Here is an 18,463-nt window from a genome sequence, read left to right on the forward strand (position 1 = left end):
AAGAGTATATCTATATAAATACCAGTAATATGAGTATATTAACCATTTCGGTTATGAAAAAGATTCTACAATCCAAATGCCCTTCATATAACGTTTGTAATTGATTATGAGTATTTGCCTCCATTTCATTGTTAGTAAGTAATTCGTTACAGTTTAATAATGGCTTTACAAAGAATATAATACTGCGCATCTGCAACAGATTTGTTATTATTATGTTGCTACATTAGCTAACACCATAGGAAAACAATCAAAAATAGCTGCTACATACTAATCAACAAATATTATCTTCCCATCCATTGGGTAATTGTAGTTTTTAAATATTTCTTAAATATTCTTAAGCACTTTGAATAAATATTTACGTGGCTTAAAAATAATTCAATTTTCATATTTATCTTGTGTAAACGTTTTCAACGGAATCTCAAAATTGCAAGGAAGATGTTTGTTTGCTTAGTAGTTTTTATACGTTATATCTAGAATAATATAGCTAAGGATTAGGACGTGTGCCATTTGAAAGAATATAAAATGTAAATTAGGAAAATCAAAACAAAAGGAAATCATAAATTTGCTTGGGTTTCGTTTATTTTCGTATAATTTTTATAGATCTTAGCTAATAAATTCTGCTAGGAAATTATACAATTAAAAAATTCTTTAAAGAATAATATCGAGATTAAAGTTTGATTTTGTTGATATTAATACAAATTGAACTTACAGGACTACAAAATTAATTTGACTAACGACGTACGAAAAACAATGACGATTTATAAAGTTAAATCTAAACAAGGTTCAAGGCCCGAGCTGAGGGAAGTTTTCTTGGCGAGAAATTTGCACAATGTGGATATGTCTCTGCGTGGATTCTGGAAAACTTGAAGGCTGTGTCAACTCTGGCTTGGTCCCTTCCCCAGCTGAAACCCTTTTCTTTAAATTCACATTGTCCGAAACTAAATGTTTAAAACTAGTTTACATTGTAAGCTAATTCTTGTAGCTGCATCTCACATAAAAAGTAATGTACATTGGTTTTATGTTCTAGTGTGTATAAACTAGTTCTGCCTTTTCTACATCCTCATCTTGGTTTTTGTTACCCCCGAATAACAACAAATTGAACAGCTTTATGAATTTTGGTTTTCGTTATACCAATCCTTAGATTTCCACGAGTTTTGGTGTTATGTATTATGTATTATCCCATTTTACTAATGAAGTTTAACCTTGACTTTTATACGGTTTCGCACTGTATAAGAGTGTAAGGTGCAGAGGTATGTTTGCATGAGTTATAAGATGATCTCCGTCGAGCTCTGCTGCAGTGGATCGCACTGGTAGGCCTCGGAGTTTGGTACCGGCGAGTACTTGGTGTTCTTCTTGCTGGAAGCTGCAAGATTCAAGGGCGCAGCCGTGGTGGTGGTGTAGCTATAGGTGGTTCCACATCCATTCAAACTGGTGACAGTGCTGACTAGTCCAGTTCCTGGAAATTTGGCTACCGTCACAACACTGGCTGTTAGTGTGGCCGTGGAGGAGTCATTACTTCCCGCGGTTCCCGAACCCCGTTTGGCAGTGGTTTTCCTGCGTACTGGCGTCTCCTGCAGCACGGCTGATTTCCTTATGGTCTGCTGCAGCAAGGCATTCACGTCGATTGCTGGCCAAGCGACCAGCGAGACACTTCGTCATAAGGAGTTGTCCACTGGTGAAGATCCGCGTTTATGCTTGCCATGGGAATTGCGATTCCAGGGCTTGCAGGACGGTTGCTCCACTTCCTTCTCTCTGAAATCCTTCGTCTCCTTGATCTCCAGCTTATCCATTTTATCTTCTTCTTTGGTGGGAAAAGAAGTACCGCCTCCAGCGGCGGACGACAGCGAGAAGTACTCCGCTGATTGGCTCAATGAAGAGGCATCCGCATCGGTTATGTTGCCTCCGCCGATATCACTCCTCATGGTGTGATCGCCATGATCCTGGTCCATAAACGAAGACCTGTGGGTGCTGAGGGGTGTCAGTGTACTGCTATGCATATCCTCACCCTCTTGCGAGGGAGTTATGGTATGGTCTGCAGCTGTACAAAAACTTTCCCTTTGTCCCGTGGTCTCGTCGTCCTCGTCATCCGCTTCCTCCTCCTCCTCATCTTCCTGGGAACACGAGCCACAACAGCAGCTGGAATTCTGGCAAGAGCAGAGACTTGCTCTACGAGAACCGGGAATGCATTGGTGACACTCCGCAGCCACAGTCATTTCATGATGTGCCTCTAGATCCTCATCCAAGCTGCTGCAGGAGCAGGAACTTGAGCAACTGCTGCAGTAATCTTGTCCAGCCTCAGCTATAAACCTTTTTCTCTTGATCCGAACACACTCATTTCGCGCTGGAGCGGAGGCAGGATTTCCCCTCTTTGTGGAGCTGCTGGAACTATTCGTAACTGCTGGCTGAGTTAGTTGGGTCTCATCTTCTGGTAAATGGTGGGAACACATCCGCACGTCGTCGTCATCTTCATCGCGAGACAGTTCATCGGTTTCAATTGTGGTATTGGAATTCAAGGAACCTCTCCTGTGACGATGTTGTTCTCGCAGCGGAGCCATTATAATGGGTTTTACACCCTCACTGGCCACCTTATACGGAAAATTCGAGGTGGCCGTGCTGCTGTTGTTTTCCTCTCCGTCCTCGCTCATCGTTGCTGCATCGATTTCTATGGCAATGGCCTGATGATGCATTGCCTCATCACTAGAGTCCAAGGAAGACTTGTTGTTGTTGTTAGATGGAAGCATTTGTTTGTGATTCGCCTGCTTAATTGGCTGATGCTTCTGATGGTGGTGACTCCTTTTCTGATGCAGCAGAGCTCGCCTCTTTGCGCTCCTGTAGTGACAATGATGATGGTGGTGATGATGCCTATGGTGATTGCAGTGGCAGTGGTGATGGTGGGTGGTGATCACACAGCAGCAGCTTCCACCCTCTAATTTAGTTTGGGTGGCATTATTTCTCTTCCTGCGGCAGCAGCCACTCTCCTCCTGAGCACCAATCAGTCTCTGCTCTTTGGATGCCGGGGAATGGACAATGACGACCTCCAAGGCAGCTGCCATGCTGCTATCATCCTTGCTCTTGCCACTGCCTCCTGGTCTGGGCAACATCTTGTTATTATTGTGATATTGAAACGCACGATTATCGTGGCACTGACCAAAGTCCAGCACCTTAAAGTGCTCGTCATCCGCTCGAGCCGTCAGCAGATGATCGTCTCCACTGCTGCTCACTGTGACGGGCAGCGATAGCTGATGCTCCTCGGAATGGGATGTATGTAAGTCGTGGTGATGGATGTGCTGTGGCTGTTCTTCGGGGGCAAACTGCTAATCGCCGCGGCGCAGGTCGCGCGGCTTGGAATTCTTACGGTAGAACCACACCTGTGACAGGATCGCTATGTCCAAGCTGACCTAAAATTCCACAAATATAGTACATCGTTAGAATTCTGAGAGCATAAATATTTGCAAATTTAGAAAATACTTGCCTGAAGCGTGCCACAGATCCAAAATTGCGATGGGGCTTTCCTAACAATAAAGTAACCAGTCTTAAACATATCACCGAGCGTCCACATGATCACCATGTGTATGCTCATTCCATATGTTGATTTATTCTTAAAGTTGCGCAGAAATTGTGGCGCCCCTACAAGCAAAGGAAATAAATACATTTGAAGATAGATATATATGGCAACATCATTTCGAATAGCTCGAACTTACCCAACATGGCTTCTGTGAAGACGGCCACAAAACCCATGGATTCCATAAACCAGAGTACGGACAACATTAGATATGTTATGGCAGCACCTACGGCCCACACGATTAGCATGAAGTCCAGATACGATTGGAAGTCTGTCCAGTTCCAAAAGTATTTGAAGTCCAGGTCTGTAAGAGCAAAAAAAGGAATAAAATAATGATTGAATATTATTAGTAATAACCAATGAATCAGTTTACCCAGGAAGTGAAGTAGGTAACTTTCATCTTACATGCATTGCATGTACTTTTACTTAGCTACAGTAGGAAAGCAAAAGGTCATGACCCCTCCCCCCAACAGTTTACTACTCTATAAATCGTTCACAGCCAGAAGCAGGCGAGGCTATACCAGGCGAACTGCAGATGGGAAGCCAGTTGGAAATCAATTTCCATTATCTCTGCCAGCTTTTAGGCGCTGCACAATTTACGACGAGCCATGTAGAAAGAAGCCCAAGGCGTGCCAATATAATTAGCTCATGTCGGTGTGGGTGTATATTGGTTCTGTGCTCCCTGCTTCGTTGATCAATTTGCCGCCTGGAACCAACCGTGCCTCCTAACCCAGTTTCATGTTTGTCTAGTTTCTCTGATAAGAAGTAACAAGGGAGAAGAAATAAATGCGAACAGCCATAAAGATATGGTATGATATCAACAGCAGAAGGTACTTTGCTAATGGAATTACAATACCCTAGCTTCCCATTTGATTTTATTTCAATCTGTTCAGCAAACTGACACAGGAAACGGCAGTCAATTGAGCGAAAAGTTGTTATGCTAAAATCTTGATGCGGAAATCAATGTTAGTATGCAGACTCTCCTTTCTTTGTCAATCAATAAACGAAGACATATCCAGACCCTTTAATACACCCCGGAATCAGCTGACTCACCATTGAGATAGTGCCGGGAGCGAACTCGCTTCAGGACGCTTCCGCCCGCTTCTGTGGATACAGAGGCGCCCGTATCCGTGTCCGTCATCACTTTGGGCAAATGCAGTTCATCGCCTGGAAGGAGGGAGCGCAAGTTGACATGTTTATCCTCAGGGTGACAGGTTTTAAACGCCTGATGGGACTCACCTCGCAGGGCGTGCTCGCGGTTATTGGCGTTAACCCGCTTCACCTTCACGCACAGATGGATCATCAGGAACATGGTCACGTTCATCACGACACTCTGCACCAGCAGTGGAAGCTCATAGCGGCTGGAGAACCTGCAAGCCAGAGGGAAATTGGGTAAAGGTCAATCGGAAAGGTCAACTCAAAATGACATTTTAATTGACTGCCCTATCGAGATGCGGTTATGTCCTTGGCTGTAATTCATTTCGAGGCACTTATAATTAGAATGTGTCCTTCAGGGAATTTATTTCAAACTTTGTAAACTTCCCAACACTAATTGAAATTGCATTTGGAGTGGCATTTATTTAAACAGTTTGTCGGTTACAGCATTAATTTTTTTAATGATTGATGATTGGAGACCCATTGAAGACAAATACAGAACATTATCTCAAAATAGTATCTATTTATAAGCCGCAATGGTCATACGCTGACAGAAAGACATTCCCCAGGAACATAAATAATTAAGTATAAATATTATTTATCGCCCCAAAGTTGACAAGTGTATGCTGCACAATGTAGTGTTGATTACAGCTAATTGACAGGTGCTTAGGTGGCGCCCGAACAGGGACAACAAGTGATTGATGTGCGCCCAAGAGCATAAATTACTCCCGAATCAAATCGATTATAGGGCTGCAGTCCTTATAGAGCTTAATGTGCACATATTTCCCACGCGTAGTAGGTGGGCTTGGAAAACTCCCAGCACTGTGTCAAGCGGCACTGTCATAAATCTGACAGATGCCAAGTGGGTGAAAAAGGGTCCCCGAGCACAAACAACAAACAATGGGTGAAACGTGTTGGGCATTTGGCACGGCACCAAACAAATGCCGAGCAAACCAAAGGCAAGTCCTCAGATTTGCTGGGGATTTGTTGTGATGAAAGTCCTGATGTCCAAACGAAAGTCAGCCCCAAATGTTATTAAAAAAAATATCCGACAATTTGTCGGCATTTTGCTGGTGTTGGATTAGTGGACCCAACTGTTTTACTTAAGCCACAGCTGTCGCTCGCAATCACAACAGCAGATAGCATACATTTCCGCGTTTCTTCCGATTAACAGATAGTCAAGTGCGGAAAAAGCGGAAATTGTGCCACGGTGGCTATTTACGCCCACTTACATTAGCAAGTCGCTCTGGCGGGGCATCGAAATTCAATTACCAGTTGGGCCACGCCAATGCCATTCCACGGCTTCAACTGAATCACCATAAAATACATTTTACATTTCGATTGGACTAGAGCATTTCAAGAGATTTGCGGGTTTATTTTTAGTTGGCAAAATAGGTTTACTCTAGTTACAGTGACTAATAAAAAGGAAATTCTATCCTAAGTTCTTTCCCGCGAAAACAGAAAATCATAGGAATAAAGAGCACGCTCTTTGAGTTTGTATAACAACAGCAATTTTCTGAAATGCTAATATTTTCCGTGCAAACACTCCAATTTGGACTAGGGAACTAACACCCGAAAACATCGCAGTTACTTCGTCACTAGTCCAATTGGTTGGCTTTGCCTTTTAAATTGGCAAAAGCTGAAAAAACACGGGCACCTCCTCCTTCCACCCACGGGCATGGCATTTGCACGCTTCAGCGTGTAAAAAATGTCGTAAAAAATCGATAAAATCGTATACGTGCATTACAAACAGGCATGAATACATATGGATGTACATATACATGTAGCATGCCGCATTTGGCGGCGTGCCTGAGCCTGCAATGTAAACAATTTTCCAACACCACCCACTCCATTCACCTGCATTTTCAGGCTCACTTTCACTGGCAATTTGCTCGAATAGCCGCAACAATTTGACTAAATAGGCGAGTCCCGAAAATGTCACTTAGGCTTGATGAAAGTTTTATTGATAGAATTTGTCGGCGGGGCTGGGAAATTAAGTCACCAACATGGAGGCCAGCAATTTGAAAGTTTCTATATGTATGGACACGTGTGTGGGGCTTTGTTCAGCAGCAAGCAACCTTTAGTGTCTGTTCTAGCCATAATTAAAATTCCGCGTTGCCTTCGGCGCGATGTTTACTCAAGTGTGGGTGCGTTTTGTCTGCCTGAATTACAGTTGTTGCCACTAGGCTATAACTAACTATAACCTCAATCTTGCCAAAATTAATCTTTATATGTCAGTAGAAGGATTATTTACCACATATAGAAGATATTCTATTTAATGCGACTAAAAGTTTGTTATTTCTCTAGAAATCTCTCCCAGCTATTGTCCTATGATTTTGACCATGGCTAAGCCAAGGCTGGCACAGTGCGCTTAACACAAATTTCATTTGGCCTAACTGGTGTGGACGCCTGTAAGTAGGCTACACTCGTCGTGGGCCGAAGTCCTCATCATTGTCTCACCGCTGAAGGGCTCCTAACTAACGGAACCGAAAGCACTTAAGGCCATGCATTCCGGCTATTTCGGAACCACTGAACAAGAGTGTTGGCCACGTTAGTAGGTTGCCTACTTCGAGATTTGTGTAAACACACAAGCTGCCGCCTGATGATGAGCACTGGGAAATGAGAACCTACAGCCATAGCACAATTTTTCCACCAAACCATTGAGCAAATGAATGTATAGAAAGGATTGCCAGCCGCTGATGATGATGAATGGCCATAACTGGGTCGATCTACAGTCTAGATGGATTTACTAGTATGCCGAGCTAAGCTGTTCGAAATGACCTTGTTGGGGGGATAAAGGATGCAGTGACGATGAACTAGAGCGCAGATGAATAGTGATTGCCAATGAACTGAACAGTATGTGAGTTAAGTGTTGAAAACCGAAACCGATGAACTAGAGCGCAGATGAATAGCGATTGCCAATGAACTGAACAGCGTGTGAGTTAAGTGTTGGAAACCGAAATTTAAACGTTGAATTCAAAGAACAAAACAGTACGAATTATTTACTTATCTAGAATAAACTCTTAGATTGTAGAATAAAACAAAAACTCCTATAAGATCAACAATAGCTTATATGTACTCCCAAAATAACAAAGTAAATGGAAAAATAAATATTTTATTACATCACTTGATTTGCTCAATGAAAATTAATGCGAGCTGAGCCCACCCACATGGCACTAAGCCCATAAAACACCAAACCGAAGCACAAACAAAAGATTCTAGTCACCCAGATGTGTGTGACTTTTGTTCGGGAAAACACTTCAATTTACGCCCACCCGGAAAATTTGTAGGCGCGCTGGTGGAATTGGAAATGGAGTCTGGAACACAGCTGGCAAAAAAAAACAATTCTTAGGACAAAAGAAGGGAAAAGGAACACAGACAATGCCGCAATTGAAAAAGGAAAAATAAAAGGAAGCCGATTTGTAGCCAACTCGATGGCAGATAAGCATGAATACCAGCAAGTGTATTTCCCTGCAGATAGAAAGTAAAGAGCTGACTAAGTTACATTCCGATTTCCATATCATTTCGTCTTGGGGACTACCCCAATTTTATTCCTGCTGCTGCATAAGTCACTTGGCTTATCAAAACTTTAAAAGTCATGCGCCTTAAAGGCTTCTTAAAATGTGTCAATGACGTTTGCTGCTTTTTAAACACAAATCAAGCGTGATAATGCTGTTTCAAACTTTTTATAAGGTTTTTTTTTTTTTTAACTGAGCACATTGTCAAATAATCGATACAAAGTTGTGAAAGACCTTGGTGTGTATTTTTGAAAAGTTAACTTATAATTCTTTCACAAATCTTCCAAATCTTCACTGAGCTCAATAGCCACCAAACGTAGCTTTCAGGCCGCATTAAACATTAAAGCAATTTAATAAAATTGAATATTCCCTTAGTTTGTCCACGCAGATTATCTCTGCTTCTGCCCAAAAATCTATTCTAATTGAGAAATTTAAATCTCTGTCCGTTGGCTGCGTGCAAACATTTGCGTCAGCCAACGTCGCACATTTCTCGCATGCAAAGAAGCCCCATCCATGATTGTGATGGTTCATTCCAGCAGCGGGCCAAAGCCAAAGCCGTAAACAAACCAGCGATTTGGATTAGTTGTGCTTGCCATCTGAATTTTCCATCAATGCCACTGAATTTCGAGTCTTGCTAGAGCCAAGGTTTGCTGTAAAGTAACAACCTGACTTTGGCTTGGCATTAAAATTCAATTAGGCCATAAAACAGAACCAAGACCAAAGATTAACGTTGGAGTGGAGTGCTCCCTTTCAGAAGCAGTGACGTAGGATTTAAGGGATTGTCCACGGCACGGAATGTGACGTGTAGCGCTTTCGGCGCAGCTCTCTTTTTAATTACGTTAAAAATCTTGAAACACAAATAAAATTAATTTCGCGTGGCACTGTGGGCAGATAAGACTGCGCTCGTTGGCCTTTGGCTGTAACCGCACCCTGGTTATCAGCATTAAAAGCAATACTTTCGTGCTCCAAACGGAACAAATGCGATTGAGATAGTGCCAATCGGCTCAAGATGGTGCCTCTACACGGAAAATGAGCTCTCAAAACTATGTAAAGTGCCAGATAATCCCTGGGTTCATCCATTCGAATGGGAGAGGCCGGCAGAAACTGATAATTGACACAATTAGGTAGCTCGTTTTGGGTGCCTTGATGAGCTCACAATTAGAACTGCTGGTCTACATATAGTTGAGCAAAACAAAAGGCCCTAACACTTAAATTATCTCTGCTTGGTAACTATTTAAACTTGAGTGCTTAAGCGAGGCAATTAACGGATTTGCAGCACGCTAAATCCAAGGCAAACGTTAGTCTTTGTATTAAAAACAAGACAAAAATTTTGGAAAAACAGAAAATATATGTACAATGCAGGAATTAATAACTCAGAAAAACATATAAACCCCTTCAGAAAATTATTGCATAAACTTCATAGCTAACTCATCAAGTGCACAGCAAATTCAACTTGAATTTCAAGTGCCTTCTAAAAAACTTGATAAAGTAACTCGTGCCGTGGCAACTTCAACATCGAAGTTATAAATCTTTCACAGATGCTATAACCACAGTTAAGTTTTGTGAACCACCCAGGCAAAACAAGTGCTTCGTTTGCAAAAATGGTATTGGGTTTTATCGCTGATAAATAACCAGAACCCCTCGAACAACATCATTATTAACTACAATGTCGACGGACCGGTTTAGAAATTTAAAATCCAATTTGCTTGGGATGCGAAACAAAAAAACAGCGACACAGACCAAAAGCCATAAACATTTATGGACCATACGCAAGGTTTCCTGGTCAGCAAATTTGTCCCCAAAAAAAATAATTGGTTTGAAGGACTTTACCACAAAAAATCCACCCGCTTGCCACCCACAAACCTTGACCTTCCACGAAGAAATGTCCAATAAAGTTGTTTGCCTTTGGAAAAAAAATGTTCCATTCATGTTTTTTCCATTCGGTGAGTCGTATGCATTAATAATAAATAAACAAGGAAAGTGGGCCAAAGGTTGTATAAATAAAGGTGAATGAAAGTTGGGAGTGCTTAATAAATTATGAAAATTGCTAGATTAGATTTAAAATGTCTTCATTTCAGTTCAATCGAACTTTTGTTGATAAGCAAATTATAAAATACCAAATAATTCGACACAATCGTGTGACATTCGTAGATAAACACAATAATATCTATTATATGGCATTATCTTGCAGGCATATAATTAGCTTACGTATCGGGAAGCGCCTTATTTCGATAAGTGTTTACGTAAGCAAATTAATTGGTTGGAGTAGACACAATTATCGCCTGATGTCGAGACTGGGCTTATCTTCGTACACACATTTTCCTTTGTACAATAGTGATAAGAAGGAGCTCTTTGAGGATCCTTAAGTTAGCTTGCTTTACACAAATATAATAAACATGCAGTGTGAAACTGAACGTTTCCATCTAGAATAGAGTAATCTGTGTTCAGAGTTCTTCTTATCAAAAGCGGATGTTTTGAAATAACTAGATTTTCTTACAATATCTAAATCAAGTAAGTACTTGTATATACTATAAATACTCTAATTTAATCCCCATTCAAAAAGTAGAGCCCAATTAGTCAGCAAATCTTCCTGATTGCTCAAGTTTTAAAGACCCCCTTACATGTTGCTCGTAAAATTGCTGAAATAGGTTCAATGAACTCCGAAGTTCTCAGGTTTAACCCTTCACTTTTTCGCCAGATTGAGCTATGAGTTGTATAATATAAATAGCTGGCAAATTTTTTTTAAAGTCATTTGGCCTGCCAAGTTTTGCAACATTTTAAGTTAGCTTATAGCTGCATTTTTATAGTCAATTTCAAATATGAATATTTAGATGTATATACTATGCAAATTTCTGTCGAACGTTGCCTCACATTTGAGATTGAATTTAAAATGTGAATATTTGTATTTTTAATTGCAGCTGAATTTGATAGCTTGTTAAGTGTGAACAGCTCGCGTTTTCAGGCGGGCTGACAAATTGTGAAAATATTTAAGCAGATACACGAAAATTACAAATATAGAAATGACTGTTCATGCGCCGAGCTAACCGTTCGCATACTATACTTACACCTATTGTTATATGCCTGGAATGAAAGTGTAAATTATATTGCAGACTTGTGTAGTCACGCCCCACTGACCTGACCAACTTATTGAGTCATAATGGTAGCGTTTTTTTTTTTGCGCGAGAAAACCTTTTTACGAAATCTAACTCCGCTTTGTTGACTTTTGCCATAAAGCAAACTTTAGTTAGTTGAATATGTATGCATATATATTCTATATACCCAGTCTGATTCACTAGTAAACTGGAAAAACGCCCACATCGCAAAATATTTTATTGACTGAAAGTTGAATGAATAACTACTTAATAAAATATAGCCAACGATTTGTTACAAAAAAAATATATTTAGTAGTAGTGATATAATGTAATGAACTGCACCTATAGATGACAAATTTTACAGATAAGATAAAAACGACTTTACTTCCTACATCAAAACTGAAAAAATTCCAAATATCTTATCTCAAGTGTAAGCTCTATTCGCATTATCTAAACCACAATTCTAATCTCGATTTTACAATAATTAATCAGCGATGATTTCAAGCAATGAGCTCATGCAAAAAGAGCAGAAAATGTTTCCAATTATTATATTTACTTTTAGTCGTGCCACTGTGCGAGTTTTATGATTAATTCCTTGTTTAATATACATATTTACGATCAACAAAGGCAGCTACGTTGTCAATTCTTACAATAAACTCAACGGATGTGTCATCATAATCTGCTTCCCTTTGTTGGGAATTATTTTTCTGAAAGTCACATATGTGAAATCACGTGATCACGTGAACTAATTAATTGTAATTGCCTGCAATTTATGGTAAATTCACCAAATAACTTTTAATAGTTGGAGTGTTTCGTGCATTTTGTTGTCCACAAATTGCCAGTTGCACTCAACTATTTCAACTATCTCAACTTATTCAGTCGGAATAATAATAATTACGGCGTACGGAAAACAAAAAGTCGTGCATAAATTAAAAGCTACTTCCTATCATTGTTGTAGCCCCAAAACATTCCTATTGCACTATTACTTAGCCTCCAGACTGACTGACTTTATTCATAAAACCCAATGAAACTGATCGCGTGTCTGGAAAAAATGTCTTGCCACAAGGAATCGTAAACATCTATATATAAAGTATACATATTGTATTGGGATTATTCGGCCCAAAGCCTCGTTGCACAGCTGATTCAACTTTGCTCGCCGGCAACAGTTTCCAGCTAAATAATTCATTTATTGATTGCCACCCAGGCCAGACAAATTGACGGCGTCGATGAGGGCCACCAGTTGCTCCTATTCTTTTTTTGCATTCACGTTTCACTTGGCTTGTTAATAAATTATTAGTAGGAAGCGATGGGTCTCGAAAACCCACAACAGCAGCAGCTTTAAACGGGCTAAACAACCTGAAAAGCCACACAGAAACCAGCTGGACAAAAGTAGTTGGCCGTGTTGTTAAAGGCCAAGCTAAGTTGCTGGCCTAAAAATCCGTTTATTCTGTTCATTCAAAATGACAAATATATATTTTGAACTAAATATCGAAGTATGTTCTGAATAAACAATAGCGCAAATTCAATTATGTCTTTTTGTTTGCTGGCTCTGTGTCAGTTTCAACTGGTTTCAATGGCATTGTCACATTTTGAAAGCTGCTTTGCACACTCATTCAAATTGAATTAAAAATTTATTTTATTAATTTTGATTTATATGTTTCGCTCTGCAAAACGATGAATCAACTTCAAGGGAAGCTGTATGAATCCATTCTAGAATCGAAAGTTCAGTTCAGACTGTCAACATTTTTAAGTCACCTAAATATTCTCAAAAACTGCTGAGTTGCAAATATTACGAAATAGTTGTTTTGACTTCTAATAAACTAGTTGCGATTGTATGAAGTTGAGTGTAACAATCTTATCAAACATCCCACAAATATTTTACCAAATCAGCATGAAAGCTGATAAATCTTCCATTAATTGTCATAAAGCCCAGCGAAAATAGCGATTATCGATTACCGCTGGGAGTACAATAAAGATAAAACCAGTTCGCCGGTCCTTGGACAAATTGTGGAAGTCGTCTATCGTCTATGGTAACAGATAGGAAGGGGTTCTGGTCTCAAGTACTCCAAACCGTAAATTGTCGCGACGGACCACGAGAGAATTTCGCGTGATAAGCGGTTTGAATTGCCCCCCAGATAAGCCGAGATACCAGGTATTTGCCGAGTGGGTTTAGTCATCCCACTGTGGGCGAGATAAAAGTGGACAGGGGTTTACTTAGAGAGGTTCAGGTACCTTAAGTTTTCATCCCAGGGGTGCCAGAGGATTCGAAACTACATCGATTGTAGAGAGATCTTCGAGAAACCTTGGTGAACAAAACCGATTTTGGAATGTAAGGTAGATTTCTAATACAAAGAAGTGCCATAACAGTCATTGCCTAGAGATTTTTTTAAAAGAATTTTAATGTATTTCAATTATATTCTCAACCCAAATCAGAAGAAGAAAAAACGACAGAATTTGCAGGTGTTTATTTTCATTTGAATACGCAGCGTTCAAAAGTGATTTGTGTTATTTTCGAGTGCTGTACAGTCAAAAAATAAATATCAGCGCGTGCAGTAAAAGTTCGTTTTGCCTTTCATGATGGATTTATTGCTGAAAAATGGCATATTTTGTATATGAAATGGTCATAATTATTTGCAAAATTTTGAGCTTTCACATTTAAGCACTTTCGTTAACATTATGGACCATTAGGGAATGAATTTAATGAGTTTCGTATGGATGCTAGTAATATTTTAGTGCCCTCTGTACCTATTATCTATCTAGTTTCTAGTATCTAGTGAAGTCTTACCAGAAGAGTATTCTCAGCGAGTTGGCCACCAGCAGCGCCAGGCACACGTACAGGGAGAATCCCTCCGCGTCCTGCGTCTTCTTGATCTCGATGTATTGGGGCACGTAGGGGATAACGCCCCCAATCACCATCGCGGAGGCGGCGGCCCAGCCCACCACGTGACCGACCGTCAGGCCCATCTCGTCGTTGATGATCCAATCCATTGTGAGCTATCTCTGTTTACTGGGAATTTGGTTCTATTTTGTTTATTCGTTTACTTTGTTGCTTGGAATTTATATTTTGTTTTGGGTTTTGTCGTTCAGCGGATGGATATGTGTGTAGTTTGTGTTATTGATTTAATTTGATTTGATTTTTTGACTAGTTTAAAAGCCGGCGATTGGAAGTAGTCGTTGTTGTAGTTGCTGGATTTCGCATCGTTTGCGGTTATAACTATTGTTTGTTGAACAGTGTAATGCAGGAAGGAAAGAGAGGAAGTCAGCTGTGTGTTGTTGTTGCTGTGGTTGTTTTTCGTCGTTTCGCTTTGATCTTCTACTTTTGCACACACACACACACACTGACGCACACCCACACGCAGGCAGCGAAGATATTTATTTTCTATTTCCCTCTTGCTCTCGCACTCTCTCCCTCTTTGTCGCTCTTTTAATTTTTCCTGTGTTTTCTTTTTCCGCGTTTTTGTATTGAATTTTCACCGAATTTTCTATGCCCCTTTTTTCACGAATCGTCACCGATTTTCCTGCGCACACTTTTCTGGCAGCGGAAAACACTAGGCGAGCAAAGCGCTGCAATCACAAATCGCTCCATTTCCACGCAAACACATCAGCACACTTCATAAATGCTCTCGGCATTTCAATTGCATTTTCCCCCGTTCGCCTTTTCCGTTAATTGAGTTAAATTTTTGTTGTGGCTGCAGCCGTTGTTGTTGTTGTTGCTGTTGCTATTATTATTGTTCCGTAAAATCGTACTTATTCACTCGCTAATTCGCTAATTGCTGTCGCTTGTTGTTGTTTCAATTTTCGTTCTTCTTCGCACTTTCGGTGGTCAGTTTTCCTTTCACCTCGCTACAGTTTGCATTTCCTCTGCGACTTTGCGGAAAAACTGTCCGCGGATCAACCGCACGCAAGCAAAAACAACAACACAAACAAACGTACACAAGTTTCGTGGCTAGTGTTACCAGTCAGCGAAATCCCAAAACTCACATTCCCAAACGCATCGAGCAGATGACCAATATGGTCACATTATTATTCGATAATATTTGTGTTATACCCGTTTTCGACCGGTTTAACGGTAAGGTACCTCGGAGCACCAATCGGTACCTATTTCCGTACCTAGTGTTATATAGGTACAACATAGTAAATGTGCCGCCCACAAAAGCGTTTCATATATTAGTAAGTTATTTGTATTAATTTAAATATATATTCAATTTTCAACTGATGCCAACAAGTTATGATACATAAAGCATTACAATTTTTATTTAATCTTGTTTTATTATACAAATAACTGTACACTTCGCATTTATCACAGTGAAAACTGAAAATTGTTGTATGAAATAAAATTTAACTAAGCAAATATAGGGGTGACACAATAACATTTTGATTTGATAGAGATGGTAGTTAAAAATAGATTAAGTTAAAACCTAGTTCTTCTTTTTCTTCTTGTCGGGTTGGGCCAATCCCTGCGACTCCTGGTATTGGCGCACGATCTGATCCTGAACATCTGGGAGACAAGGCGAGTATCTGGAGTACTCCATGGTGAATTCACCCTTTCCCTGGGTACTCGATCTGAAAATAAAGATGAGATAAATTTAGATACCTATCAAACCATATTCAATGCGTACTGAACTTACCTCAGCTCTCCCGCATAGCCAAACATGTCGTTCAGCGGGACCTCCGCGTAGACAGTGAACCAACCCTCGGTGCCCTCAGTTCCGGTGATGATGCCATGCCGTTTGCTCAAGTGACCCATTACAGCACCCTGGAATTCCTCTGGTGCAGTGACCTCGACCAGCATAATGGGCTCTAGGATTTGCCAGCTGCCGTTCTGGAAGACCTCTTTGATGGCACCATGGGCAGCCAACATGAAGGCCAGTTCGCTGGAGTCCACGATGTGGTGTCCACCATCTTGCAGGCGGAATCGAATGCCGGACAACTTGTGCCCGGAGAGCATTCCCTTCTCAGCCATCTCCCTGTAGCCTAAGCAAATAAAATATTAATAACGGAACATTGAGGAATGTTATTTTAGTTACCCTTTTCGACTCCAGGAACAAATTGTTTTGGTACATTCGTGCCCACTGTTTCGTCCACGAATTCCAGCAGGGTGTTTTGGTTTGGCGGCAGTGGTTCCATGACTCCAATAATCCTGGCATATTGACCCGATCCTCCCGATTGTTTCTTGTGCAGGTAATCAAACTCACACGGCCCCACCAAGGTTTCCCTAAATGCTACTTTTGGCTTTCCCAGCGTCACTGGGCAACCGTATTCCCTCTCCATTCTCTGGGCATAGATCTCCAAATGCAGTTCACCCATTCCCGAGACAAGAGTCTCCTTTACATCGTTGTCGAAAAAGAAGTGGAATGTGGGATCCTCTTTGGTGAATCTCGCAATAGCCTTTGAGAAATTATCCCTATCCTTGGTATTATTTGGCTTAATGGCCATTGAGACCACGGGCTCGGGTACAAAGATGGATTCCATAGACAGATTGTTCTTTGGATTGGTTGTGAACGTGTCTCCAGAGGCGCAATCAACTCCGAACAGTGCGAATATATCACCGGCATAAACCTCGTTTACATCCTCCATTTGATTTGAGTGCAGTCGAACCAAGCGAGCAATTCTTACTTTCTTGTTGGTGCGGGCATTGAAGATGTTGTCACCCTTCCGTAGGACACCTTGGTAGCATCGGAGGTAGGTTAGTTGGCCAAAGCGACCAGCTTCCAGCTTGAACGCCAAGCCAACAAAGGGATCCTTGCCATCGCGGGCGGGATTTAAAACTACTTTTTCTGGGTCTTGTCCTTCCTTCTCGATGAAGCCCAGGTTCTCCACCTCTCCAGGATTGGGCAGGTAGTCAAGTACTGCATCTAGCAATGGCTGGACACCTTTGTTCTTCAGTGCTGTGCCCACCAATACAGGTGTGAAGGTTCTATTGATGCAGGTTCTCCTTAAGGCCGCCTTGATATCGTCTTCTGTGAAGGGCTTCTCTTCCAGGAAAAGTTCTCCAAGCGTTTCGTCTGCATTGGACAAGTGTTCGATAAGCTCCTGCCTTCTCTCCAGGCTCTCCACCCTCATATCCTGCGGTATTTCGTCCAGCCTGATGTCCATTCCGTGCTCGCCCTCAAAGTATATTGCTTTTTCTCGCACCAAATCCACGATGCCCTTGCAATTGCTCTCCACTCCAATAGGCAGCTGAATGAAAGCAGCGTTGTGGTTCATTTTGGACCTCATCTGGGATAGAACTCTGTAGGGATTCGACCCCAAGCGATCTAGTTTGTTGATAAAGGCCAGGCAGGGCACATTGTAGCGCTTCATCTGCCGGTTAACCGTTAGGGTCTGACTCTGTACTCCGCCCACTGCGCACAAAACCAAAACGGCACCATCCAGAACTCGGAGTGCGCGCTCCACCTCCACGGTGAAGTCCACATGTCCGGGTGTATCGATAATATTGATATTGGTGTCCTTCCACAGGGTGTAGGTGGCTGCCGATTGGATGGTAATGCCCCGCTGCCTCTCCAGCTCCATGCTGTCCATGGTGGCACCCACGTTATCCTTTCCTCGCACCTCGTGCATCTCCGCAATCCTGCCGGTGTAGAACAGAATCCTCTCCGTCAAGGTCGTCTTTCCACTGTCTATATGCGCCGAGATTCCAATGTTCCGGATCCTCTCGATGGGCTTGTGCTCCGAGAACTTTGCATGCGAACTGTAGCCGGCCTAAAAAGTTATATGTACCATTAAGCTACATTTCTTACAGCGCTTACATAACTAGCCGATGGAATTTGGTCTATTTCTCAGATTCCAACCAACCTTTCCCAGTGATTCCAATGCCCGGAGGCGCAGGGTGTTGTTCCCGGTCAGCAAACGTGTAATAAGCGACATCCTGACCTGGTTTTAATTAATAACTACGAAGTTAACCGGAAAACACGCGCTCGTGGAAAACCAAAACAAGACTGCTATCGATATGCGGAGGCGGTTTCTCTGCAAACCTATCGATTACTATCGGACAAGTAATCTAGTAAGACCGTGGCTTGGAACCAAAAAAACCCTTTCAAAAAATGTTATTAAATAAAAGAACCATGACTAAAAAAAATGTTTGAATTCTTTGAGAAAAAATGTTAAAATAAACTAATAAACGGGATAAAATATAT

The 18,463-nt window shown here is 41.3% G+C and overlaps 2 protein-coding genes across 2 annotated transcripts; both read right to left on the reverse strand.

The window, feature by feature from the left end:
- Positions 1 to 557: 557 nt before the first annotated feature.
- On the reverse strand, positions 558 to 14,315 carry LOC6611506. Its single transcript, XM_032719755.1, is given in 6 exon segments — positions 558 to 3,398; positions 3,473 to 3,627; positions 3,702 to 3,866; positions 4,616 to 4,729; positions 4,802 to 4,932; positions 14,113 to 14,315. Coding segments are annotated over 6 exon segments (2,901 nt in total). The 3' UTR covers positions 558 to 1,265.
- Positions 14,316 to 15,553: 1,238 nt separating this feature from the next.
- On the reverse strand, positions 15,554 to 18,282 carry LOC6611507 (elongation factor G, mitochondrial). The gene is made up of 4 exons (XM_002036012.2): positions 18,123 to 18,282; positions 16,355 to 18,029; positions 15,956 to 16,301; positions 15,554 to 15,890 (listed from the first exon to the last, which is right to left on the reverse strand). Exons 1-4 carry the CDS (start codon positions 18,192 to 18,194, stop codon positions 15,746 to 15,748), a joined length of 2,238 nt encoding a protein of 745 aa, XP_002036048.1. The 5' UTR covers positions 18,195 to 18,282; the 3' UTR covers positions 15,554 to 15,745.
- Between the last annotated feature and the right edge of the window lie 181 nt (positions 18,283 to 18,463).

Source organism: Drosophila sechellia, chromosome 2L, assembly GCF_004382195.2.
Source record: "Drosophila sechellia strain sech25 chromosome 2L, ASM438219v1, whole genome shotgun sequence".
Lineage (NCBI taxonomy): Eukaryota > Metazoa > Arthropoda > Insecta > Diptera > Drosophilidae > Drosophila > Drosophila sechellia.